The 25,864-nt window shown below is 38.8% G+C and overlaps 1 protein-coding gene across 2 annotated transcripts in view; it reads left to right on the top strand.

The window, feature by feature from the left end:
• AFF4 (AF4/FMR2 family member 4) overlaps positions 1-25,864 on the top strand; it is a 66,811-nt gene that overhangs the window by 25,840 nt on the left and 15,107 nt on the right. For both annotated transcript variants that reach the window (XM_008056944.2, XM_008056943.2), the window contains 8 exons: positions 9,070-9,106; positions 10,406-10,451; positions 14,669-14,723; positions 15,164-15,201; positions 15,617-15,779; positions 16,771-17,688; positions 22,314-22,402; positions 23,015-23,261. In XM_008056944.2, the coding sequence (XP_008055135.1) occupies positions 9,070-9,106; positions 10,406-10,451; positions 14,669-14,723; positions 15,164-15,201; positions 15,617-15,779; positions 16,771-17,688; positions 22,314-22,402; positions 23,015-23,261 (1,593 nt within the window). The remainder of the gene's footprint in view (positions 1-9,069; positions 9,107-10,405; positions 10,452-14,668; positions 14,724-15,163; positions 15,202-15,616; positions 15,780-16,770; positions 17,689-22,313; positions 22,403-23,014; positions 23,262-25,864) is intronic.

Below are 25,864 nucleotides of genomic sequence, written 5' to 3'. Positions count from 1 at the left end.
ACTCACCTCAGCCTTCCAAAGGCGCGGGATTACAGGCTGAGCCACTGAGCCCGGCTAAGATTTCCTATATAGTTACCATTTTGATTGCTCTTCATCCCTTTGTGTTCTTTCAGATTCTTCTCAGTATCATTTTACTTCTACCTGGAGGACTTCCTTTAACAATTCTTTTAGTACTTGAAATAAGTGTTACCTTTCTATTTTTGTTTAAGATATTGTTGCTGCCGGGCGTGGTGGCTCAAGCCTGTAATCCCAGCACTTTGGGAGGCTTGAGCCCATGGGTTCGAGAACAGCCTGGGCAACTTGGTGAGACCATCATCTCTACAATGAATCAAAGAATTAGCCAGGTGTGGTAGCACACGCCTGTAGTTCCAGCTTCTTGGAGGGAAGGCTGAGGCTGAAGGATCCCCTGACCGACACTGGGGTGGTCGTGAGTGTGCCACTGCACTCCAGCCTGGGTGACAGAATGAAACTCCAACTAAAAACATCTCTCTCTCTCTCTATAGATATAGATATAGTTATAGATATAGATATAGATATAGATTGCTAACCATATGGAATTCTAGCCATATGGAATTTTTTTTTTTGCCAGCCATATGGAATTCTGTGTTGGAGATTTTGCCCCACTTCTTCTGGCTTGTATTATTTGTGATATGTATTTTGTCATTATTTTCTTCATTTGTATGTAATATGACTTGTTTTTTATTTCTTTTTTTTAATTTAAAAAAAGTTTTTTTTTGAGTTGGAGGCTTACTCTGTCACCCAGACTGGAGTGCAGTGGCCGCTCCCAGCCACCACAGCCTCGACCTGCTGGGCTCCGGCGATCCTTCTGCCTCAGCCTTCCAAGTAGCTGGAACTACAGGCATGTGCTACCACGCCCAGTAAATTTTTGATTTATTGTAGAGATGAGGTCTCACCAAGTTGCCCAGGCGGGTCTCGAACCCGTAGGCTCAGGCAATCCACTCACCTCAGCCTCCCAAAGGCGCGGGATTACAGGCTGAGCCACCGAGCCCGGCTATGACTTGTTTTTTAATCACTGACTTTAATCTGTTCAGTTATGATGTATCTTGGTGTAGGTCTTTATCTTCCTTGTACTTTGGGTTTGTTGAGTTTCTTGAGGTTTTGAATTTATTTTTTTCATCAAATTTGGAAAACTTTTGCAATTATTTGCTCAATGTTTTATGTACCCTACCTCCGATTTTCTCTTCTTCTTCTACTCCAATTTCACATATATTAGCCCCTTGAAGTTTTTCCACAACTCACTAATAACTCTGTTCTTTTTTTGCTATTCATATTTTCTTGCTCCATTTTGGATGGTTTCTATTGGTGTAGTCTCTGGTTCACTAATCTTTTGTTCTGCAATGTTGAATCTGTTAAACCTATGTAATATAGTTTTGATGTCAGACATGTTTTTCTATCTCTAAAAATATGTTTGTGTATTTATTTATTTAACAGACCCTTATTACGTTCTTAGTATGTTCCAGGTATTAGCTTTGACAATATACTTTTTATTAATGACAAACATTTTTAGTGGAAGTTTGAGGACAAAAAACTGATTGAAATGGGCTCAGAAGATACTGGAGATACTGAATATATATGAGCAGATTGTCTTTTGAAGCATTTTTCTATGAGAGGGTACAGAGAAACTCAGTGCCAAGAACAGTGTGGTGATGTTAGGGCAGTGTTTATATAAGATGAGGGTATTTTATCACATATATATGCTGATTTATAATGATTTAGTAAAAAGGGAAAAACAGATGATACATGAGGAGAGAAGGTAACCTTAGGAAATCTTCACAAGAAGGATTGAGATTCAGTGCCCAAGTAGAGGAGAATAGCCCTAGAATAGAGTACATCTAGGTCATTCTTTGTCTCCAGAGGGAAGTAGAGAATATAAGTATATTTGGAGATTGCTTGGGAAATTTTCCAGTGATAGTTTGGAGAATATTAAAGGTTTTGACTGCCCTTGTATTTATTCACCACGTGTTTAGAAACTCTGGCAGTGTTCCTGGTGCTGGAGGTGTAACAGTATACAATTTATGTGTTGTCCTTGCTCTAAGATGGATATTTAAATAAGACAGGAAAATAGTATGTGCCAGTGCTTAGAATAGTTCCTGGTACATGCTAGCTATTTAGTGAATGTTTGTTGGCAGAATTTGGGCATATATGCTGAAGTAACTGTGTTTAGATTCTTGATGTTTCTAAGATACCTCAGTTAGCTACTTACTGATTATTGCCTAGATAGGTTGTTTTTACAGATAGCTAATCTCATTATCTGAATTTTCAGTGGATACAACTTCATGTGTAATATAGTTTAAAGCTTTATATGAGGTTTAAGGCTTTAATAGCTACTTATTCTCCTTGTGTACTAGCTGTATGGACCAGATCCAATGGGAGGACAGCAAAGGGAGAAAGTTGCTATACCTAGGGAATTTGAAGAGGTATGTATGAGCACCAGCAAGACATGGAAGATAAGGAGCACATCAGAAAAGACTTCATACCATTGATAGGTCTGAAACAGCAGCTCACAGGTGGCACGTGGTATGAAGTTACATTTAGGAACATATTGGGGAGCTAATTTACTCTATCCATCTAATTCACTTAAATGTCCCTGAATTTATCCCATTTAAAAACAACAGCAGGCAGTTAGTCTATTTCAGCAGTCCCCAACCTTTTTGGTGTCAGGGACCAGTTTTGTGGAAGACAATTTTTCCATGAATGGGGGGTAGGTGGGAGGGTGGGGTGGAATCATCAGGCATTAGATTCTTAAAAGGAGCTCCCAACCTAGATCCCTCCCATGCACAGTTCACAGTGGGGTTTGAGCTCCTATGAAAATCTAGTGTAGCCTCCGATGGTCACAGTCAAAGCTGCTGCTTGCCCGCTGTGTGGCCCACTTCCTAACAGGCCATAGACCAGTCTGAGGCCCGAGAGTTGGGGACCCCTGCTGTATTCCATACTACTCCCAGGCACTTCCTTTGATTACAACTAAACTTATTAAAAATTGGTTCATATTTGCTGTCTGTTTTCTTTCTTCCACTTTCTCCTCAATTCAGCCAATCTACCCTTGCCGCCACCCTCAGTATTCTACCCAAACCATTTTAATTCAGATTACCAGTGGTCTGTTTTGACAAATCCAAGTAACATTTTTTATTTCTCATGTTCATTGAATTTCTCATGAGCATTGCATATTGCTTAAATCTATATTTTCTTCATCTCCCATTATACATTGCTCATTTGAATACACTCTTTTCTCCCCTACCTCTCATTCTATTGCTTAAAGTTTACCAGGCATTTTGCTAGGTGCTATAAGGAATTACAGAAGAAGAAATTTGTTTTGCCTCAGTGTATCAAACATTTGGTTGTGGAAAAAAGAAAGTAATATGAGTTATTTATTAGTGTTTAATTGGGTATGTAGTTGTGTGTAGCATCATATTTTAGCCTAAGTTGTCTTCTCTTTGTACCCTGTTCTTTTCCTAGCACATCCTTACCTAGGCGCTTCATAATATCTTCCCCTAGCCCATCTCCTTCCATCTTTTCCCTCTCCCTCCATGTGCTACTGTTGATGTAGTGGTTGATTTAACAGGAACTACAAAAAAAGAACCCAGGCAAGGCAAGAGTAGTGGTACCACAAGTGCAGGTTATGTACAGTTGCAATATGGCAGCAACTGTGTTGAAGCCCAGAGTGTCCACATTACTCTGGATTATCTTCAACTCGGTTTTAAAATCATATTCTTGCCAGGCGCTGTGGCTCACGCCTATAATCTCAGCACTTTGGAAGGCCAAGGTGAGAGGATTGCCTGAGCCCAGGGGTTCAAGACCAGCCTGGGCAACTTTGAGACCTCATCTTCACAATAAATCTAGAAAAATTAGCTGTTCATGGTCACATATGCTGTAGTTCCAGCTACTTGGAAGGCTGAGGCAGGAAGATTGCCTAAGTTGAGCCCAACAGGTAGACTGAGGTGGCCGTGAACAGCATGCCACTGCACTCCATCCTGAGCGACAGAGTGTGAGACTCTGACTCAAAAAAAAAAAAAATCATATTCTTTACAATAGTTTGTAATAAAATGAGGGGTAATCCTGAATACCTTTTATACTAATGTAGAAGTTCACTGATTGTTTCATGATGTCAGAGTTACCTCATTTAAAGATGAGTTAGACATCTCTCTTTTTTCTCCCTTTTACACACACACACACACACACACACACACACACACACACACACTCTCACTCACACACACATCCCAAATATACCAGATCTGTTCATAGCATATTTTTTTAGATAAACTCTCATGTCTCCTCAGAGCGAAGATGGTATTTTAACAATGAATGAAAAAAGTAACTGCTTCTTTAAAAATATATACTCATGCTAGGAAAATAACATATAATAACATCATCATGTTTTTCGATTTTTTGTTAATAAAAATCATAGTGAATATAATGTGCAAATTGTCATGTTGGAAACAGACTTTTCTATTTTGTAGGCTTGAACCTTTTTGCTAAAAATATTAAACCTTTGAATTCATTTTGTTGGAAACTGATGTACATCAGGGAACATGGAAATCTACTAGTTCAACTTCGGTAGAAAGTTTATATGATTAAGAGAAAGGGTAGAAAATTCGGTACCATCATTTTTTTTTTCTGTCGCCCAGTCTGGAGTGCAGTGGCATGATCACAGCTCACTGCAGCTTCAACCTCTTAGACTCAAGCTATTCTTTTGCTGCAGCCTCCCATATAGCTGCTACTACAGGTTCATGCCACTACGTCCAGCTAATTTTTCTATTTTTTGTACAGATGAGGTTTTGCTATGTTGCTCAGGCTGGTCTCAAACTCCTGGGCTCAAGCAGTCTTCCCGTCTCAGCCTCCCAAAGTGCTGGAATTATAGGCATGAGCCACTGTGCCTGAGCGGTACCATGATTTAATAAGCATAGGATTTCTTCCATTTGTATGTCTTTGTGACATCCATTGAAACCAAATATCAAAATTAGCCAATTTTAGTTTCATACCCTTGAAGCACTATGTTTTTGTATGTGTGTAAGAAAAGTTTTGTTGTCATTAATGAATCAAATTTAAAAATTATTATAAAAATTTTACTTATTTTTTATCTTAACCCATTAAAATTGTAAACATTTTGGGGTGTTTTTTGTTTGTTATTTTTTTTATTTTTGAGATAGGGTCTTGCTCTGTCACCCAGGCTCGAGTGCAGTGGTGTGATCATAAATCTCTAACTGTAAACTCCTGGGCTCAAGCGATGCTTTCACCTTTTCAGCTTCCCAAGTAGCCAAGATTACGGACATGCACCACCACACCAGGCTAATTTTTAAATTTTTTATAGAGAACAGGACCTTGCTGTGTTGCCCAGACTGGTCTTGATCTCCTGCCCTCCAATAATTCTCCTATCTGAGCCTCCCAAAGTTCTGGGATGCAGGTGTGAGCCACGTGCCTGGCCCAGAATTGCAATATTTAAATCTTATAATGTATATGTTAGTTAAGGAGTAATGCATACAATGTATGTATTTTGGAAAGGAGGGAAGAAAAATGTGTGTGTGTGTGTGTATACATATATATATATACATATATACATACATATATATATACATATGTACATATATACGTATATACACACACACACGTGTATTTTGGGGATACAAATGGAACACTTTTTTAGTAATAGAGTGCATGATCAAAAATGATTGCATACCAACTTGTTTAAGCTGTAATTACCTTTACTTGTACTATTGCAGTAACCTCCTAATAGGTATCCTCCATTCTAGCTTTTCTCCTCTTAATAACCAAGATGGTTTTCACAATGTGCAGGTAGTTGTATAGCTTTTCCACGTAATAAACTGCACACACATAAGATCTATAAATTATATAAGTCTAGCTTCTTAGGTCTTCAACCTCATTTCTCACCACTCTTCTCCCTGTACTTTTTCTTCTCCATGGGCCGCCTTTAAGTCCCTTATACCAGCTGTGCTCTTCCCTTCCTGGCTTTTACAAATGTTTTTTCTCTTTCCAGAGTACTTCTCTATCTCCTCATTTCTCAGTTTATTTCCTACATATCCTTCTAATCTCAATCTGAATGATAGATACTTCTTCCGGGAAGTTTTTGCTCATCATCTCCTGGCTAGATCTCATACACCTCTTTTTATAATTGTGTGTGTATATTTGCCCTTCATTGTATTTACAACAATTGCCATTTTAACTTTTATTTACATGGAGCAGTGGTACATTAGTGAGTGTATATTTGGTGACCAACTGACTATTGTCAGAGATGAAAGAAAGGAGTCAGAGGTTACTTAGTAGTAGGGGCTATTAACTTTTAGGTAGTTTGCCACGTAAATTAGTATAAGACAGTAAGGAATTCAAGGTGGTAAAGGGATCTTCATTTTATTTCATTATTTTATTTTCATTTTTATTATTTTTAGTTACAGTGTCTGTCGCCCAGGCTGGAGTGCAGTGGCATGCTCACAGCCACTGCAGCCTCAACCTGTTGGGTTCAGGCTATCCTTCTGCCTCAGCCTTCCAAGTAGCTGGAACCACAGATGCACGCTACCATGCCTGGCTAATTTTTTGATTTATTGTAGAGATGAGGTATTGCCAGGTTGCCCAGGCTAGTCTTGAACCTCTGAACTCAGGTAGTCCTCTTGCCTCCACCTCCCAAAGTGCTGGGATTACAGGCATGAGCCACCACACCCGGCTAGGAATCTTCATTTTAAACAAAATTCACAAGAGTGACTTCTTGGCCACTACTATTAAAAAAATTTTTGACAGTGCTATTGAGATATAATTCACTTACCATGTAATTCACCCACTTAAAGCATACAATTCAGTGGTATCGAGTGTAATATTTATAGATTTATGCAACCATCATCACAATCAATTTTAGAACATTTTCATCAACTCAAAAAAAAAATACCTTTTAGCTATTATCTTTCTCTCTGTTCTTAATCCCAATCCTAGACAATCACTAGTTTACTAATCTGCCTTATCTCTGTAGATTTTCCTGTTTTTAGGCATTTCTTATAATTGGAATCATATATTATATAGTCTTTTGTGACTGGATTCTTTCCCTTAGAATGTTTTCAAGGTTCAACTAAATTGTAGCATGTTGTCAGTACTTCATTCCTTTTTTTTTTTGAGTTGGAGTCTCACTCTGTCGCCCAGACTGGAGTGCAGTGGCCGCTCCTGGCCACCGCAGCCTCGACCTGCTGGGCTCTGGTGATCCTTCCACCTCAGCCTTCCGAGTAGCTGGAACTACAGGCACGTGCTACCACGCCTGGCTGATTTTTTTTTATTTATTGTAGAGATGAGGTCTCGCTGCCCAGGCGGATCTCGAACCCGCGGGCTCAGGCAATCCACTCACCTCAGCCTCCCAAAGGCGCGGGATTACAGGCTGAGCCACCGAGCCCGGCTTCATTCCTTTTTATGGCCAAATAATATTTCATTGTATGGATATATATTACATTTTGTTTATATGTTCATCAGCTGATGGACATTTGTTTTGTTTCTACTTTTGGCTAGTATGATTAATGCTGCTGTAAACATTCATGTAAAAGTGTTTTTCTACCCTTATACCTAAGGGTAGAATTGCTGGGTCATGTGGTAACTGTGCTAAGTCATTTAAGGAATTACCAGAATGTTTCCAAAGCAGCTGCACAATTTTGCATTCCCACCAGGGTTCAGATTTCTCTACTTCCTTGTCTGTACTTATCATTATCTGTCTTTTTTATTCTCGTGTGAAATGGTATCTCATTGTGAGTTTGATTTGTATTTCCCTGATGACAAATAATAGCAAATATCTTTTCATGTGCTTATTGGCCACTTCTTCCTTGGAGAAATATCTATTCAAATCCTTTTCATATTTTTTTTCATTGAGTTGTCTTTTTATCCTTGAATTATAAGAATTCTTTATAATATATTGTGGATACATGATTCAAAGGTATTTTCTCCCATTCTGTGAGTTGTCTTTTTACTTTCTTGATGGCATTCTTTGAAGAACAGTTCTTATTTTGATAAAGTTCAATTTATCTTGGTATTTAGATTATCAATTTATCAGGTCATTTAGATTAGGCATCGTATTTTCTTCTAAGAGTTTTATAGCTTTAGCTTTTACATTTAGGTTTTGATCCATTTTGAGTTAACTTTTTTATATAATGTGATATAAAGGTCCAACTTTATTCTTTTGCATATGGCTTTTCAGTTATCCTAGCCTCATTTGTTGAAAAGACTGTTCTTTCCCTGTTTAATGGTCTTGGCATCCTCTTGGAAATCATTTGACTATAAATGTAGGTTTATAATTTTTTTTAGTAATTAAACTATATTTTAGCTTTTTAAAAAGATTGGATTGCTGTTTCACAAATAATTATGTAATTGAAGGAAGATTATACTTATTTTTAAGCTGGCTTTAAGGGATATTTGTGTAATTTTAGTACTACATCTAGTATCACAGACTTAATGTGAAAAAATGCACATATGAAAACAGCTCTTCTCATCATGAAAGTAGAGTTTAGAAAGCCACGTTTTTTTCTCATGGCACTTCCTGAGTGCCAGACACTATGCTCTCATAGTATATGAAAGTACTTATCAAGAAGGGTATGACAGTCTCTTCCTTAAGCTGCTAATTTTTTTTAAGATATTGGGAACAGGGAGAGAGAAGGGGTAAAATGATGTATGAATATCCAATGTGGGGTTTTTTTAGTGCATAAAAGTAGTCTATATTTTTAATGTATATAGGTTGTACAACTATTTTTTCCTAGTAAACTGTTTTTAGTACTAGCATTTAAAAAAATTAAGCATATTCTAAGTTAAGATATGAATACCCTGGATGTTGCTGAAAAGAAATGAATGGTGAAGAAAGACTAATGGGTAGCTTATTGCCTTTGTATTAATCTTTGGAAAAGTCCGGTATTGACCACAAAATTGCCAACGCTGATCAGACGGAATCATTACATTTTTTTCAGTGCTTTTCTTTTCATACTTGAAGCATTTCTGTGTAATTTGAAACATTTTTCACTAATGAACCTTTCTCTTTTAGTGTCACTTCTTACATAACTTTATGTTTCTTTTTCTTAGGAGTCTCAGCAGTCCAGTTTTGGCCCTGGAGAACAAAGTGAGTATTTTTTTCCTCTTAGTTTTCAAAGTAAGCTCTTTATTGAGCATTAAATCTCAGGTTTGCACTATATATTGCTTTAGTAATTCTTTTGCCTTTTTTGTCTCATTCTAATTTTTATGATCTAATGGGTGGTACTGGATTGAGCTGAGTCTTGGTATGCTTTAAAAAATCAAGAACTGGAGATTTTTGGTCTTCTGGTGTGGATAGAAAGTCTGCATCTGCTACACCCTCACCTTTACCCTCCCCCTATCTCCCTTGGCTTCTCAGAATTGCTTCAGGGAAGACAGATAGCCTTGGTCAAATATGGTTTCGCGAGATGCCGGCTGTGTAGGTTGATAGTGGTATGGTCAGGAACCATTGCAAATGTCTGCGCTTCACCATATAACATATCAGATTTTTTTGGCCAAGATCACTAATTTCTTAAATAAGGTATAGATTTATACTGGCTATAAAGTATTTTGGGGGATGGAAATGTGGACCTTTTTGATCTTTAACTTGTTATCTTTAATGATCTTATGCAGAGATGAAACTAGTAGAATATCTCTATTAATATGTTAAGCTTTCTTTATCTGTATATCCATTTCTTCTACCTTAAAGCTGTAGTTATAGGAAATAGGGACTTGACATTGTTGACATGCAGAAAATAGCTAACTATGGGTCAGAAAATTTACATGTTCTCTCTTTTAAGAATGTCTCATCCTTCCTTTTACCTCTCCATCATTCTCTCTCCCAGAACCTATTGGCAGATAGGATCATAAGCTGCATCTACTCTTTATTCACTTTGTGTTTTTCACTTCATTTGTCTTAGATCTGTATCTATATCAGTATAAAGTACTTGTTCATTCTTTTTAATATTAAAATTGTGTTATAATATGAAAGTATAATTTATTTAATTGGTTCCCTATTTATAGACATTTAATTTATTTGCAGTTTTTGCTGTTACAAACTGTGGTATAATAAGCATTTTTGTGTGTGTATTTATTCCTCAAGATATACTTGTAGGGTAAATTCCTTTCTTTGGAATTGCTGGGTCAGTAGCCTTACAGTATTGATAAGATACTACTAATTGACCTTCAAAAAGATTGTATGAGTTTATAGTCCTGCCAACAGCATATGAGTGTGCCTATTTCCTCTGTACTCACCAGTATCTCATATTGTTGGACTTGAAAGTGTTGCTGATTTTATGAATGAACAATTATATCTCACTGTTTTGATTTATATTTTTTTGAGGGTAGATATTTTACAGTCCAAATAACTATATGTTATTTGCTGACTTTTACATTCTTTTTGTTTTAGAAAGATATAATCCTTCTAAAACTTCAAATGGGCACCAGTCTAAATCGTAAGTGTATTGCTTAATAAATTTAATATTTGTCTTTTTTGCTAAAAGTTACCTGTGATATCTGAATATTTTGAACAGTACTTAAAAATATTCATTTTTTAAGGCAGGCATATGTGAACTTTTGTGTAAAGGACTAGATAGTGAAATAGTTTAGACCTTCTGGGCCATCTGGTCTGTGTCCTGACTACTCAGCTCTGCCACTGTACCGTAAAAGCAGCTGTAGACCATGAGTGTGGCTGTGTTCCAATAAAACTTAAAGTTTTCTTATTTTGTAGGTAGAACTAAGAATATGCATCAAGATGTAATAGGGTGGTGTATTGTAAGTAATAATTCTAGCTCAGAGATTAAACTCCTGAATTCCTGAGGTCACAAGTTAACTCAGTAAAGTAACTGTGGCCACGGTGCCAGCTCTCTATGCCATAGCCACAAACTATATTGTGACTGACCGCAGCCTGGTAGTCATGACAATTGAATATAGGAATATCTAAGAATGAACATAGGCTGGTCTCATGACTGTTATCCCAGCACTTAGAAGACTGAAGTGGGAAGATTGCTTGAGGCCAGATGTTCACGTCCAGCATGGGCAACATAGTGAGACTCCCGATCTCTACCAAAATAAAATAAATAAATGAAAATATATGAATATAAGAAATCCTCCCCATCATATTTATTGATGTCTGGTCTGTAATGCGGTGCTGCACAAAAGATACAAAGAATCGTACAGAAGTTAGATTGGAAAATATAGTTTATTTAGAAAGTAAATTAGAGAGAGGAGAGATTCACCTCCCCAAGACAGGGGAGGGGGCCAAGGCTTAGGAAAACATGGCAGCCATAGCTCAAAAAGCCACATGGTCAGACCAGAGCTTAGTAAAGCAATGGCAAATGACTGCTTGAGGTTGAATGCTTTTAATGCTTTTAAACCTTCCCTTTGGGGGTGGGGCCGAGAGCAGGTCCTTAAGGTGGTTGGGTGGTGTTCTGTTTCACGTCATCTTGAAGAGGCAGGTAAGCACAAGAACTGACGTCAGGTGATAGATGACAGGCAAATGGGTGGGCCAGTCACATGACTGCTGCCATAGTGATGGGGTCTGTCTGTGCCATGAAGGTCACAAGAGGCTGAGTAGGTTAACTTGGTTTAGGCAAATACTTGGAATAGAAAAGCTGACTAATACAAAACAAGCTGGAGAGGGGTTGTAAAACAATTATCAATAGCTACCTCTGAGAAATCTGTTATCCCTTGACTAGTGATTAGAGGGCAAATTAAAGTGAGCTGCTACAAAAACATGACACATCTAAGCATTGTTAACACGGCTGCTTTTTTGGCTATATTGACTTCATTTTGTCCTTTCAATATCTAAACCACTTATGTGTTCCTACTATATATATGTATATCACTTTCGTTGCTGAAGGAACAAAAGCATGCAGGACCTTGAGCAGTCTGGTAAAAGCTTTGACATATTCATATGTGTAACAGGTTCATTGAACTGCCATTATTAAATCATGAGGGCTGGACCAGACTTGGTGGCTCAGCCTGTAATCCCAGCACTTTGGGAGGCTGAGGCTAGTGGATTGCCTGAGTTCACGAGTTCAAGACCAGCCTGGGCAACTTGGTGGGACCTTGACTCTACCACAAATCAAAAAATTTGCCAGGTGTGGTAGCACACATCTGTAGTTCTGGCTACTTGGAAGACTGAGGCAGAAGGATCACTGGATCCCAGCAGGTCGACGCAGCACTATACTTCAGCCTGTGCAACAAAGTGAGACTCCGACTCAGAAAATAAATAAATAATAAGGGCTGAGATAGTTCAGAGGAAGTACATTTCCTTACAGGAAATCCAACATAGAGATGGATTAAGCCCTTATCCAAAAGAAAACTCCTTTTTTCCCATCCCAGTTAATTTGGCCAGTTTATAAATTGCCTGGTTACTTTATTTCAAGGTGATCTTATGTGTGATACTTTGGACTTAGAGTCAGATTTAGAAATGTAGGTTAATTTGAGACAAAGTGCAAGCTGTTATTGAAGATGCCTTCTCACTGATTGTAGACTGTCATGAAATTTTAAGAAAGGTAACAGAACTACTGGTAATGATAAATTAAACATTTTTCTAGCTGTAGTTCTCCCTAACCTTTGTATTAATTTTTTCCTCTCCTATAAAAAGACAAGGAATGTTCTGTAGGTTGCTAGGTAGATTTTTTTTTTTTTTTTTTTGAGTTGGTATCTGTCGTCCCGGCTGAGGTGCAGTGGCAGGCTCATGGCCACCACAGCCTCAACCTGCTGTGCTCAGGAGATCCTTCTGAAGTCTTCCAAGTAGCTGAAACTACAGGTGCATATCACCATGCCCAACTAATATTTTGATTTATTGTAGAGATGCAGTTTTGACAAGTTGTCCAGGCTGATCTCTAACCCCTGGACAGTTCTCTTGCCTCCGCCTCCAGAAGTACTGGTATTGCAGGCATGAGCCACCACTCCTGGCCTTACGTAGATTTTAAGTTTAGTGGTTTTGATCTTACAGCTTTATGGAAAATTTATTGGTTTTTGTTTTTTGAGTCACGTGTGTGTGTTGCTCTGTCGCCTAGGCTAGAGTACGTGGCACAATCATGACTCACCACACAATCATGACTTCCTGGCCTCAGGTGATTCTTCACCTCAGCTTCCCAAGTAGCTGGGACTGCAGGCATGCACCACCATACTCAGCTAATTTTTTTAATTTTTGTGAAACCGAGGTCTTACTATGTTGCCCATTCTAGTCTCGAACTCCTGGGCTCAAGCAGTCCTCCCACCTCAGCCCCAAAGTGCTGGGATTACAGGCGCAAGCTACTGTACCCAGCCGCTTTAAGAAAAACTTAAAATCTTTCAGTTTTACTTTCTTTTCTTTTTCTTTTTTTTCTTTTTTTTTTGAGTTGGAGTTTCACTCCTTTGCCCAGACTGGGCAGTGGCACGCACACAGCCACCCCAGTGTCAACCTTCTGGGTTCCAGTGATCCTTCAGCCTTCCAAGTAGCTGGAACTACAGATGCGCGCTACCATGGCCGGCTATTTTTTATTTTATTGTACAGATGAGGTCTTGCCAAATTGCCCAGGCTGGTCTCGAACCCACAGGCTCAGGCAATCCACTCACCTCGGCCTCCCAAGGTGCTGGGATTATAGGCTGAGCCACTGAGCCCATCCCAGTTTTACTTTCAAAAACAAATTTCAGAAATGATTAGTTTATAGTATTTGTGTGTGTTTCTTAATTGATTTGAATTTTAATCAAGGAAAGTTTAGAACCTGTAGTTTGAAAAATACATACATGGTCGTTTTTGCTATATAGCCAAGGCTCTTACCCAAAAGTGGTAGATAGTAACCTTGTAGGTTACTTCTACAGAGGACTACCAAGGTGTTTATGATTTAGAACTTTGGCTTAGGAAGTGTTATGATTTTCACAGTTGCCCAGTTGTCAACATTTTTACAAACTTCTCTTTGTGGGAGTGTTGGGAACAAGAGAATTGCTTGAGGCTTTCATTTTACCTTCCTTCTTTTTAGGAGTCATATCTCTCTAGTGGACTGTTGTGTATGCCTATGTTAATTTGTTTTAATAATGAATATAGGCTGGGCTCAGTAGCTCAGCCTGTAATCCCAGCACTTTGGGAGACTGAGGTGAATGAATTGCCTGAGCCCAGGGGCTCGAGACCAGCCCTGGCAACTTGGCAAGACCTTGTCTCCACAATAAATCAAAAATTAGCTAGGTGTAGAAGCACATGCCTGTAGTTCCGGCTACTTGGAAGGCTAAGGCGGAAGGATTGCCGGAGCCCAGCAGGTCAACACTGGGGTGGCCGTGAGTGTGTCACGGCACTGCAGCCTGGGCAACAGAGTGAGACTCAAAAAATAAAATAAAATAAATAATGAATATGTACTTGTGTACAGTTAGAGAAAAGTTAAAGATAACAAGTGAATATGAGAGTTTATAGAAAGTGGCCTTTATTTGTTAGAAAAGGTGAATAATTTACTCATGAAAAGGTTAGAGCTTATGAAATGATTAAATTCCTTCTTTTTAAATTATTAGTCTGAACTATGAGCCAAACCAGACAGAGTAAGACTTACTGATTTTTTGTTTTTCATTTAAGTCTTTGGCTTAATCACCACAGTTATTATTTCTAGAATTATTGGTAGATATTTAATACTCTGTCATACCATGGTACACTGCTCTAAAAATAATAATCCTTTCTGCCTTTTCCCTCTAGTATGTTAAAAGATGACTTAAAACTAAGCAGCAGTGAAGACAGTGATGGGGAACAGGTGTGTGATTTTGTTAGTCTCATGTAGTATTTGTTTTCATTGTATTTTATAAAAAATTATACTTGAATGATACATTTTATGTTCCAGGTGTTTAAAATAAGTTTCTTCTATAAGCTTTCTTTTGTGTGTGTGTGTGGTTATCTGCTCTGTCTTTAAATCTCCGTTTTTCTTATTTTTTTAAATAGCTTTTCCTTAACATTTATTATGAATTAGAACATACTTGTATAGCAGGAGATTATTGGCAAAAATATTAACAAAGCTTTTGATCTTATCCTGGCAATTGAGTTATTCTTTAGGTTAAAAACAGTATAAGTACTAAGTAAACATTGATGAATACATTAGAGAAGTCAGTTTTTCTATTATGAGTTCAGGTATTGTTCACATTAAGCACATAGAATGCTATTTATTCATTCACAGACTTCTTAATGTTTTAATTTTAGGATTGTGATAAGACAATGCCAAGGAGTACACCAGGAAGGTAGGCATCCTTTTATGTATTTATTTATTATTCGGAGATTTGGGGTCAGCTTAATAATATTGTAGGAATATAATAAGTAACCTTATAAAAAAGATTAAAAGTAAATTTTGTCAATTGTGGTGGTGGTTGTACAACTCTGTAAATTTACTAAAGTCATTGAGTTATACATTTAAATTGAGTAGTGTGTAAGTTATATCTCAATTTTTTTAAAGGTGAATATTATCAGCTAAATAGCATATCAGAAACTTTTTAAAGGAAGTATTTATTTCATATACAATGAGATTCTGGATTCATAGAATTGTAACATCCTAACAAATAGTAAACATTTTAAATAAAGTTTGTTGTTAAATTTGGATGCTTTCCTATTGTCAGTATTTAAAAATTTTTGATCATTTATATGCTTTATCTCTTTTAGTAACTCTGAGCCTTCACACCATAATAGTGAAGGAGCAGATAACTCAAGGGATGATTCTAGCAGCCACAGTGGATCTGAAAGCAGCTCTGGATCTGACTCAGAGAGTGAAAGTAGTTCCAGTGACAGTGAGGCAAATGAGCCATCTCAGAGTGCATCTCCAGAGGTGAGAGGCAGAAGGGGCTACCTCCCATAGGCCCTCTCAAGGCCCTTGGTGATGTCCAGTTAAGACCTGATTCAAATATGAAAGGTGAAGGAATGAAAGTTTCATATTCTGATAAAAAGAAATTGAACTGTGTACCTCAGCGGGAACCTAAATACTTCAGTTTCTTTGTTATTTGAATAAATTTGGTTTAGAATAGGAATTACCTGGTGTCATATTGTAGGTTATAAAAATATTGTTTTTCTCTAGTTTGGTCTTTATTTCTGTGTCTCAACGGGTTCTTGCTGTTCTGCAGTTATTCTTGATTTTTAAAAAAGAGTCTTACATAGTATGATTTTGCTATAGCTTGATAAAATGCAGTTAAAAATCTCTCTTGGTACCTACATCATTTGTTTACTTTCCAGAATTACATATACTATATGGTCATTTGTAATAGTACCTTTGAGATTGGATTCTTTTTTATTTTCTTTTTTGAATCAGAGTCTCACTCTGTCGCCAAGGCTGCAGTGCAGTGGCACACTCACGGCCACTGCAGCCTCGACCTGCCAGGCTCAGGCAATCCTTCTGGCTCAGCCTTCCAGGTAGCTGGAACTACAGCCACACACCATCACACCCAGCAAATTTTTTGATTTATTATAGAGATGAGGTCTTGCCAGTTTGCCCAGGCTGGTCTCGAACCCACAGGCTCAGGCAATCCTCTCACCTCGGCCTCCCAAAGTGCTGGGATTACAGACTTGAGCCACCATGCCTGCCTGAGATTGAATTCTTAACAGGAATATTTGCAACTTAAAGGTTATTGATAACAATAAGTTTATCTTCTCATTCCAGTGATTAGAGGTAATAGTCAATACTTAGCCCTTTGCTTTGGTTCAGACAGAGCCATGAAAAGCAAATACATTTGTTATATTAGGCATGGTATTTTTTTCCTCTTCCTTAAGATTGTTAAGGGAGACAGCTCAATATTGAAAAAAGCATGCATATTTCTGTTTTTCAGCCTGAACCACCACCAACAAACAAATGGCAGCTTGATAACTGGTTAAATAAAGTGAACCCACATAAAGTGTCACCAGCTTCTTCAGTGGACAGTAACATTCGATCATCTCAAGGGTACAAAAAGGAAGGCCGAGAGCAGGGCACTGGGAATAGCTACACTGATCCAGGTGGACCTAAAGAAACAAGTTCCACTACTCCTGGACGAGACTCCAAAACCATCCAAAAGGGATCAGAAAGTGGGCGTGGAAGGCAGAAATCTCCTGCACAGAGTGACAGCACAACACAGAGAAGAACTGTAGGCAAAAAACAACCCAAAAAGACTGAGAAGGCAGCTGCCGAAGAGCCTCGTGGAGGCCTGAAGATAGAAAGTGAAACCCCTGTGGACTTAACTACCAGCATGCCCTCCAGCAGACACAAAGCAGCCACCAAAGGCTCAAGAAAACCCAACATAAAAAAGGAGTCTAAATCTTCCCCACGACCTACGACAGAGAAAAAGAAATATAAATCAGCAAGTAAATCTTCCCAGAAATCAAGGGAAATCATAGAAACAGATACCTCATCCTCAGATTCGGATGAAAGCGAGAGCCTTCCTCCTTCCTCACAAACTCCTAAGTACCCTGAGAGCAATAGGACTCCCGTTAAACCCTCCTCGGTGGAGGAAGAAGATAGCTTTTTTCGGCAACGAATGTTCTCTCCTATGGAAGAGAAGGAACTTCTTTCACCCCTCAGTGAACCTGATGACAGGTATCCACTTATTGTGAAGATTGACCTGAATCTCTTGACTAGAATACCAGGAAAGCCTTACAAAGAAACAGAGCCACCCAAGGGGGAAAAGAAAAATGTGCCAGAAAAGCACACGAGAGAGGCTCAGAAACAAGCTTCAGAAAAAGTTTCCAACAAGGGAAAGAGGAAGCATAAGGTTTGTAAAGGGTTTTTGTCGTTGTTGTTGATTTTGAAATAGGAGAATGTGAAATGCTATGGAAATCTCAGTAAGCCACAGAATAACAAGGTAGGTCATGAGCTGTGAGGGAAAACAGTGGGTAAGCCCAAGGCCCAATTGAGGCTACATACAGATCAATCTCTTGAGGACTTCTGTGCTTCTGCCTGTCTCCTTTAGTAAAGCAGCATTGTTTCTAATGAGATAAGAAATGATGCGGTGCTTCTGTTCATTGAGTGTGCTTGCCAGTGTAGAGGTGAGAGGAGCAGAAACTACAAATTGGCCTTTGCGACATTCTTAACATTTTGGTTGCAGGTTTTTTTTTTTGTTGTTTGGATATGTACTTTCCAGATTGTCACAATTATTTTTTTTTTTTTTTGAGTTGGAAGTTTCACTCTGTCACCCAGGCTGGAGTGCAGTAGCACACTCACAGCCACTGCAGCTTTGTCCTGCTGGCTCAGGCGATCCTTCTGCCTCAGCCTACCAAGTAGCTGGAACTACAGACATGCGCTATCACACCCGGCTAATGTTTTCTGATTTTGTAGAGACGAGGTCTCACCAAGTTGCCCAGGCTGGTCTCGAACCCCTGAGCTCAGGCAATCCTCTCACCTCGGCCTCCCAAAGTGCTAGGATTACAGGCTTGAGCCACTGCGCCCGGCTTTGCCATTGTCTTCTGTCTTATACCCACACCAGGTAACACTTTTCATATTACTGATTTATTCAGCTAAAAAAATTGACTCACCAATTTTGACACATCCTTAAGAATTTCACCAGTCCACGGCCTCTATACTCCAGCTTTTTTCCGTTAACAAAACTCAGAACTAAAAACATTCCTAGATGTGGTGGCATGCGCCTGTAGTCCTGCTACTCTGGAGGCTGAGATAGGAGGAACTCTTGAGTCCAGGAGTTGGAAACTGTAGTCAGCTAGGATGATGCCACTGCACTCCAGACTGGGCAAGAGCGAGACCCTGTCTCAAAAACAAAACAAATGAGAAAGGAACTAAAAACATTTCTGGCATATAGCCTGCTCTCATCCCTAAATACTTCCAAGGTAATCTGGGTTTAAAGACAAAGCTTGGTATACATTTAAGGTCAGCTTTTTTTAGACCCAGGAAATGTGAAAACTCACAGATGTCTATCATTTGAGGACAATAATCATATAATGAAAAGAACTAAGTAACTTATATATATAGATGGAAACTCTGGAAAAAGCTTAATCTTTTCAGTTCTAGTGAGGAATTTTTAGGAGAAAGTACATTATAAGATCGTCTGCATTGAAGAAAACTATAATTTCCCCTGATATGTACATGTATGATTGTAAAAGACTGAAAGTTAAGCTTGAGCAGATGAATAAATAGGTGCCAGAATGGTCTTACCAGGTAGACTTAACAACAAAAACCACAGGCCAGGGGCAGTGGTTCATGCCTGTAGTCCCAGCTACTCGAGAGGCTGAGGTGGGAGGATCACCTGAGCCCTGGAGGTCAAGGCTGCAGTGAGCTGTGCAGTGCTAATCCCAACTGATCTGAGAATTACATGTAGGATAGGAAAAGCAGAACATTTTGTTAAAATGAAGTGAGCCAGAAATATTTTCCTCTCTCCTTTTCTTAAAATCACAGTAACATGTATAGATGATGTATATGCAGACAAATTACACTAATGTCTTGCTTTTTCCTTTTTTGAAAAAAATTGAAATGGTTCACATTTGAATTTCTAGAAAACTGAAACTTACTACTTTCCATACTATAGCTAATAAGTATAGGAATGCTTTACTCGTAAGCAGTTGAGGACTGACAGGCCCTGTAACCCACAGCCTCAGATTACTGGACTTGGCTATGGGATTAATTCATAGATTTTCATAGAATAAGAGCTTGTATATGATAGACTCTGCTGTTTAGGAGACAAGGATTTTTTTATAGAATAAAAGCATGGTTCGTTTGTGCTTAGAAAGTATTACATTTTTTATAAGATTTAAACACTCAAATTATAACATAGAAAGTAAAAATCCTTTGTGCTTTTTTGTTTAAGTTTTGTAATGTGTATAACTTGTAATTAAAAATCTCCTTCCTCCAAAAGATGTGCCCCATATCTTATTGGCATAAATTTTTCTAAAATTTTTAGTGTTACTATCTATAAGCCAATTTTTTTCTTTTATATAACACCAGGAAACTCATTTTTTATTTTTTAGATTTATGACTTTGGTCAAATAAAGTGCCAGGGGCAATACCTGGAGTTTTATAAAGCACATGATAATTAAGAGGAGACCCAGTCAAGGGTAATGAAGGATGTAGATTCCTTTTTTCATGCTTTCATTTGTCCATCTTTAATCATTTGTATAGGGAACAGACTCTTGTTATAGCAGAATGTTTGCATTTTTGTACCCTGATATTTGAAATACAAGAAAAACCTAAGAGAGATACCTAGGAAAGTAGCATTGGCAATATAGGGGCCTACCCCTTATGTCTTTAGCCATAAAGTTATTAGGCTTGGCTATTAACAAAAGGAGAGCTGTAACAGATGTTGGTGAAGATCTAAAAGAGTGGAACTTTCATACAGTGCTGGTGGGAATATAAAAATGATGGAGCTGCTTTGGAACACAGTTTGGTAGTTTCTGAAAAAGTTAAAGAGTAGCTTTAAGACCCAGCAATTGTATTCATAGATATATGCCTAAGATAATTGAAAACATATGTCCACACAAAACCTTGTACTTGGAAGTTCATAGTGGCATTTTTCATGTTAGCCAAAAAGTAGAGACAACCTGGATGACCATCAGCTGATGAATAGGTAAATAAAATGTGGTATGTCCATGCAGTGGAATACTGTTCAGCCACAAATGGGATTGCAGTACTGATCCATGCTTCTGCATATAAAAATATTACACTAAATGAAAGGAGCTAGTCACAAAAGGCCATACATATTGTATGATGACATTTATATGAAATGTCTAGTATAGGCAAATTCATAAAGACAAAACATGATTAATGGAAACTCAGGGGAGCAGAAAATGAGAATGATTGCTAATGGGTATGGAGTGTTTTTTTGGGGATGATGAAGATATTTTAAAGCCAGATTCAGTGGCTCATACTTGTAATCTCAGTACTTTGGGAGACTGTGGTGAGAGGATCAACCGAACACAGGCATTAGAGCCCTGCCTGGGAAACCTAGCAAGATCCTGTCACTTTATTTTAAAGGGTAAATTTTACGGTATGTGAATTATATTTTAATTATAATTACCCTCCCACACACACACACACACTCTCCCACATCATTATATTGAAAAGATGCCATCTTTTTAATTTTGTATTTTAAAGATGTGGGGTACAATTCAGGGTTAACTATACAAATGTTCATTATGCAGGTACCCTTGTTGATGAGGAGTGCCCCCCTTACCCCGGCAGAATCCCACTACTGCCAGTCCTGCCCCACCCCTGGCAATTTCTCACTACTGACAATCCTTTTGTTATAATATTACAATTGTTCAAGGTCCACTTATGAATGATAGCATGTGACACTCAGTTCTTTGTTTCTGTGATAGATCACTCCATATTATATAGCCTCTAAGTTCATCCAAGTTGCTGTGAGGTTCATAATTTTGTCCTTCTTCATGGCTGCGTAATATTCCATCGTGTATATGTACCACCTTTTTTTTTTTTTGAATTGGAGTCTCGCTCTGTCGCCCAGACTGGAGTGCAGTGGCTGCTCCCGGCCACTGTAGCCTCGACCTGCTAGGCTCCAGCGATCCTTCCCCCACAGCCTTCCAAGTAGCTGGAACTACAGGCGTGCACTATCACACTCGGCTAATTTTTTGATTTATTGTAGAGATGAGGTCTCACCAAGTTGCCCAGGCAGGTCTCGAACCCGCAGGCTTAGGCAACTCACTCACGTCAGCCTCCCAAGACGCGGGATTACAAGCTGAGCCACCGAGCCCGGCTTACTTTTTTATCCAGTCTTCTTTTGATGGGCAGCACAGTTGGTTCCCTGTTTTTGCTACTGTAAATAATGCTGCAGTAAACATGCGTGTGCAGGTATCTTTTTCATAGAGTGATTTGAGTTCCTCCGGGTATATTCCCACTTAGGGGATTGCAGGGTCATATGGGAGGTCGATTTTTAGACCTTTTAGGAATAGCCAAACTGTTTTTCACAGAGGCTGTATTAGTTTACACTCTCACCAACAGTATAGAAGTGTTCCCTTTTCCCCGCATCCTCTCCAGCATCTGTTGTTTTTTGAGTTCTTGATGATGACCATCCTGACTGGAGTTAGGTGGCATCTCAGTATAGTTTTAACTTGCAATTCTTGGATGACTAGTGTGGCTGAGCATTTATTCATGTGTCTGTTGGCTGTTCCTATGTCTTCTTTTGAGAAGTGTCTATTCATATGAAAAGATGCCATCTTAAAGATTACAGGAAATCTGTTTAAGTGCTTGGGTTCTATGTGTCTAAAACAAGAAGCCTCTTCTCGGTCTTAAGTCCTAATTTTTTGAATGTCGTTTAAATTAATCCTCTCACTTCTCTTTTATTTTCTTTCTGTTTGGGGGTGACTAGTGCTGGAAGCTGAGGTTAGGTGAATAAAAATCAGACCTAGTCGCTGCTGTTTTCTGTTTTTCATCCAGAATGAAGATGATAGCCGAGCCAGTGAGAATAAGAAACCTAAAACAGAGGAGAAGAATTCAGGAGGCCACAAGCCATCCAGCAACAGAGAGTATGTCTCCAAAACATATTGCACACCAGTGTTGTTTTTAATATTGGTACTGGGTACTTTGTAATGTACTCTCAAAGTGTTCCTTTTAGTGAACATGTGTCTCATACTTGCACGCATACATATATATATACCTAATAGTGGAAACTTGTAGTTATTAGGGATGAAAAACATTTAAGATTTAGGTGGTACTTCCTCTTTTGACAGGGTAGAGGTGACTATGAGGTAAGAATTAAAGTAAAGCGTTTTCACTTTCTGATTAGATGGCAAGTTTATCTAAAACTTCCAAGAAACTAGTTGCTAACTTAGAAGCAGAAATCTCTTCATTCATCATTCACCCATTTGTTCATTTACTCAACAAATAATTTATTGAGTACTTATTGTGTGATAGGTTATGTTTTTTGGCACTGGATGTACAGCCATGGGAGGGAAAAACAGACAAGCTGCCTGCCTTCATGGATTTTACAGTTTCATTTTGTTTTGCAGAAACATGCATCCTAGTAACCAAATTGGGAAAAACAAATTTGTCTTAAAAGCAGGCAAAGAGGAATGAAAAAAATCCTCATCCCTTGTATTACTGTGTGGAGAAATTAGGGCATTTGTTTGGTTTGGCAGGTCATCTAAGCAGAGTGCTGCAAAAGAAAAGGATTTGTTGCCTTCTCCTGCTGGGCCTGTTCCTTCAAAAGATCCTGCTAAAACAGAGCATGGCTCTCGGAAGAGGACTATTAGTCAGTCTTCTTCCTTAAAGTCAAGCAGTAACAGCAACAAGGAGAATAGCAGCAGCAGCAGCAAAAACAGTTTCTCCACATCTAAGCAGAAGAAGACTGAAGGAAAGACTTCCAGTAGCTCCAAGGAGGTTAAGGTAAGGCGTTGGGGGCCTGAGGCTTTTGAAAATCATGCTTGTTGCCATGTGACTTCTCTGAGGTGACACTTTGCTTTGAAATTACTGTAAACATCTCATGAAATGTATAAGCCTGTGTATTTTATTCTCTGGTGATTTATACACTCATTTTAATCCTGATGATAAATGTATACAATGATGTGAGACTGTGAAAGCAGTAAGTCAGCTGACCACATGCATATTGAGATAAAAATGCCTAGGCATGGCTGGGCGCAGCACTTTGGGAGACTGAGGCTGGAGAATTGCTTGAGCCCAGGGATTTGGGACCCGCCTGGACAACATAGCAAGAACCTGTCTTAACAAAAAAGTTTTAAGAAGTATGTGGACATGATGGCACATTCCTGTAGTCCCAGCTACTCAGGAAGCTGAAGTGGGAAAATTGCTTAAGTCCAGGAGTTCAAGTCCAACTCAGAGAACAGCATAGTTAAACCCTTTCTCTAAAAAAAAAAATTGTTAGTTAAAAAAAAAAAAAAAAGCCGGGCTCAGTGGCTCAGTCTGTAATCCCACGCCTTTGGGAGGCTGAGGTGTGTTGATTGCCTGAGCCTGCAGGTCCATGACCCGCCTGGGCAACTTGGCGAGACCTCATCTCTACAATAAATAAAAAATTAGCCGGGCATGGTAGCGCGCGCCTGTAGTTCCAGCTACTTGGAAGACTGAGGCGGAAGGATCACCGGAGCCCAGCAGGTCGAGGCTATGGTGGCCGGGAGTGGCCACTGCACTCCAGTCTGGGCGACAGAGTGAGACTCCATCTCAAAAAAAAAGACAATAGAAAAACAGAAACTGATCATTGGGAAAGTTGGTTTGGGAAGTTTGATTTTAATTTAGTTTTATATTTTGAGTTGGAGTCTTAGTCACCCCCCTAGAGTACAGTGGCAAGATCACAGCTCACTGCAGCTTCTACCAGGGCTCAGGCAATCTTTCCTCCTCAGTCTTCCGATTAGCCAGGACTACAGTTGTACACCAGTTAATTTATTTTTTTGTAGATAGAAGATCTCACTGTGTTTCCTAGGCTGGTCTCTAACTCCTGGGCTCAAGCAGTTCTTCCACCTTGGCCTTCCAAAGTGCTAGGATTACAGGCATGGGCCACTGTGCCTGGCCTGAAAAGTTTTAGAATAAGACCCAAATGGCTCTAGATACTGAGATTGACTTCTTATATATATTGTTTGAAATGGGCTTTGAGTTTCTTAGGATTAGACTTTACAAAGAAGTTACATTACATAGAGTAACAAAGCAACCATTTGGCTTTGATTTTGGTTGGTGCAAAAGGAATTGCGGTTTTTGCATTGTTGAAATTTGCTGGCTCTATGTTGAAATACATTCTTAAATAAATGTGATTATGTTATGCATCATTTTAATGTACATTTCTCACTTTTTTTTTTTTGCTAATTACTTATTACTTGATGTTTATTTTATATTTATTTTAGACTATGGAAATGATGTTAGACAAAAAGCAAATTCGAGCAATTTTCTTATTCAAATTCAAAATGGGTCATAAAACAGCAGAGACAACTTGCAACATCAGCACTGCATTTGGCCCAGGAACTGCTAATGGACATACAGTGCAGAGGTGGTTCAAGAAGTTTTGCAAAGGAGACAAGAGACTTGAAGGTGAGGAGCATAGTCACCAGCCATTGGAAGTTGACAATGACCAATTGAGAGCAATCATTGAAGCTGATCCTCTTACAACTACATGAGAAGTTGCCGAAGAACTCAGTGTTGACCATTCCATGGTCATTCTGCATTTGAAGCAAATTGGAAAGGTGAGAAAGCTCAATAAGTGGATGCCTCATGAGCTGACCGAAAATAAAAAAAATAGTCGTCTTGAAGTGTTGTCTTCTCTTATTCTACACAACAACAAAAAACCATTTCTCAGTAGGATTGTGACGTGTGAAGTGGATTTTATATGACAACCGGTGACGACCAGCTCCGTTGTTGGACTGAGAAGAAGCTTCAGAGCATTTCCCAAAGTTGAACTTACACCTAAAAAAAGGTCATGGTCACAGTTTCGTGGTCTGCTGCCAGTCTGATCCACTACAGCTTTCTGAATCTTGGTGAAACCATTACATCTGAAAAGTATGCTCAGCAAATCAATGAAGTGCACCAAAAACTGCAACACCTGCAACCAGCATTGATCAACAGAAAAGGCCCAGTTCTTCTCCACGACAACACTCTACCCCATGTTGCAAAACCAGTGCTTCAGAAGTTGAACAAATTGGGCTACGAAGTTTTGCCTCATCCGCCATATTCACCTGATCTCTCACCACCCAGATACCACTTCTTCAAGCAGCCTGATAACTTTTTGCAGGGAACATGCTTTCACAAACAGCAGGATGCAGAAAATGCTTTCCAAGAGTTCATTGAATCCCAGAGCACAGATTTTTATGCTACAGGAATAAACAAACTTATTTTTCGTCGGCAAAAGCGTATTGATTGTAATGGCCCTATTTTGATGAATAAAGATGTATTTGAACCTAGTTATAATGGTTTAAAATTCACTGTCCAAAACCGAAATTGCTTTTGCACCAACCTAATAGAAAAAAACTCTCTAGCTATGCTATCACTGA

The sequence above is a fragment of the Carlito syrichta genome, unplaced genomic scaffold, assembly GCF_000164805.1.
Source record: "Carlito syrichta isolate Samal-C Ts95f unplaced genomic scaffold, Tarsius_syrichta-2.0.1 Scaffold302579, whole genome shotgun sequence".
NCBI classification, from domain to species: domain Eukaryota; kingdom Metazoa; phylum Chordata; class Mammalia; order Primates; family Tarsiidae; genus Carlito; species Carlito syrichta.
This window is presented reverse-complemented; position numbering and strand designations above follow the sequence as displayed.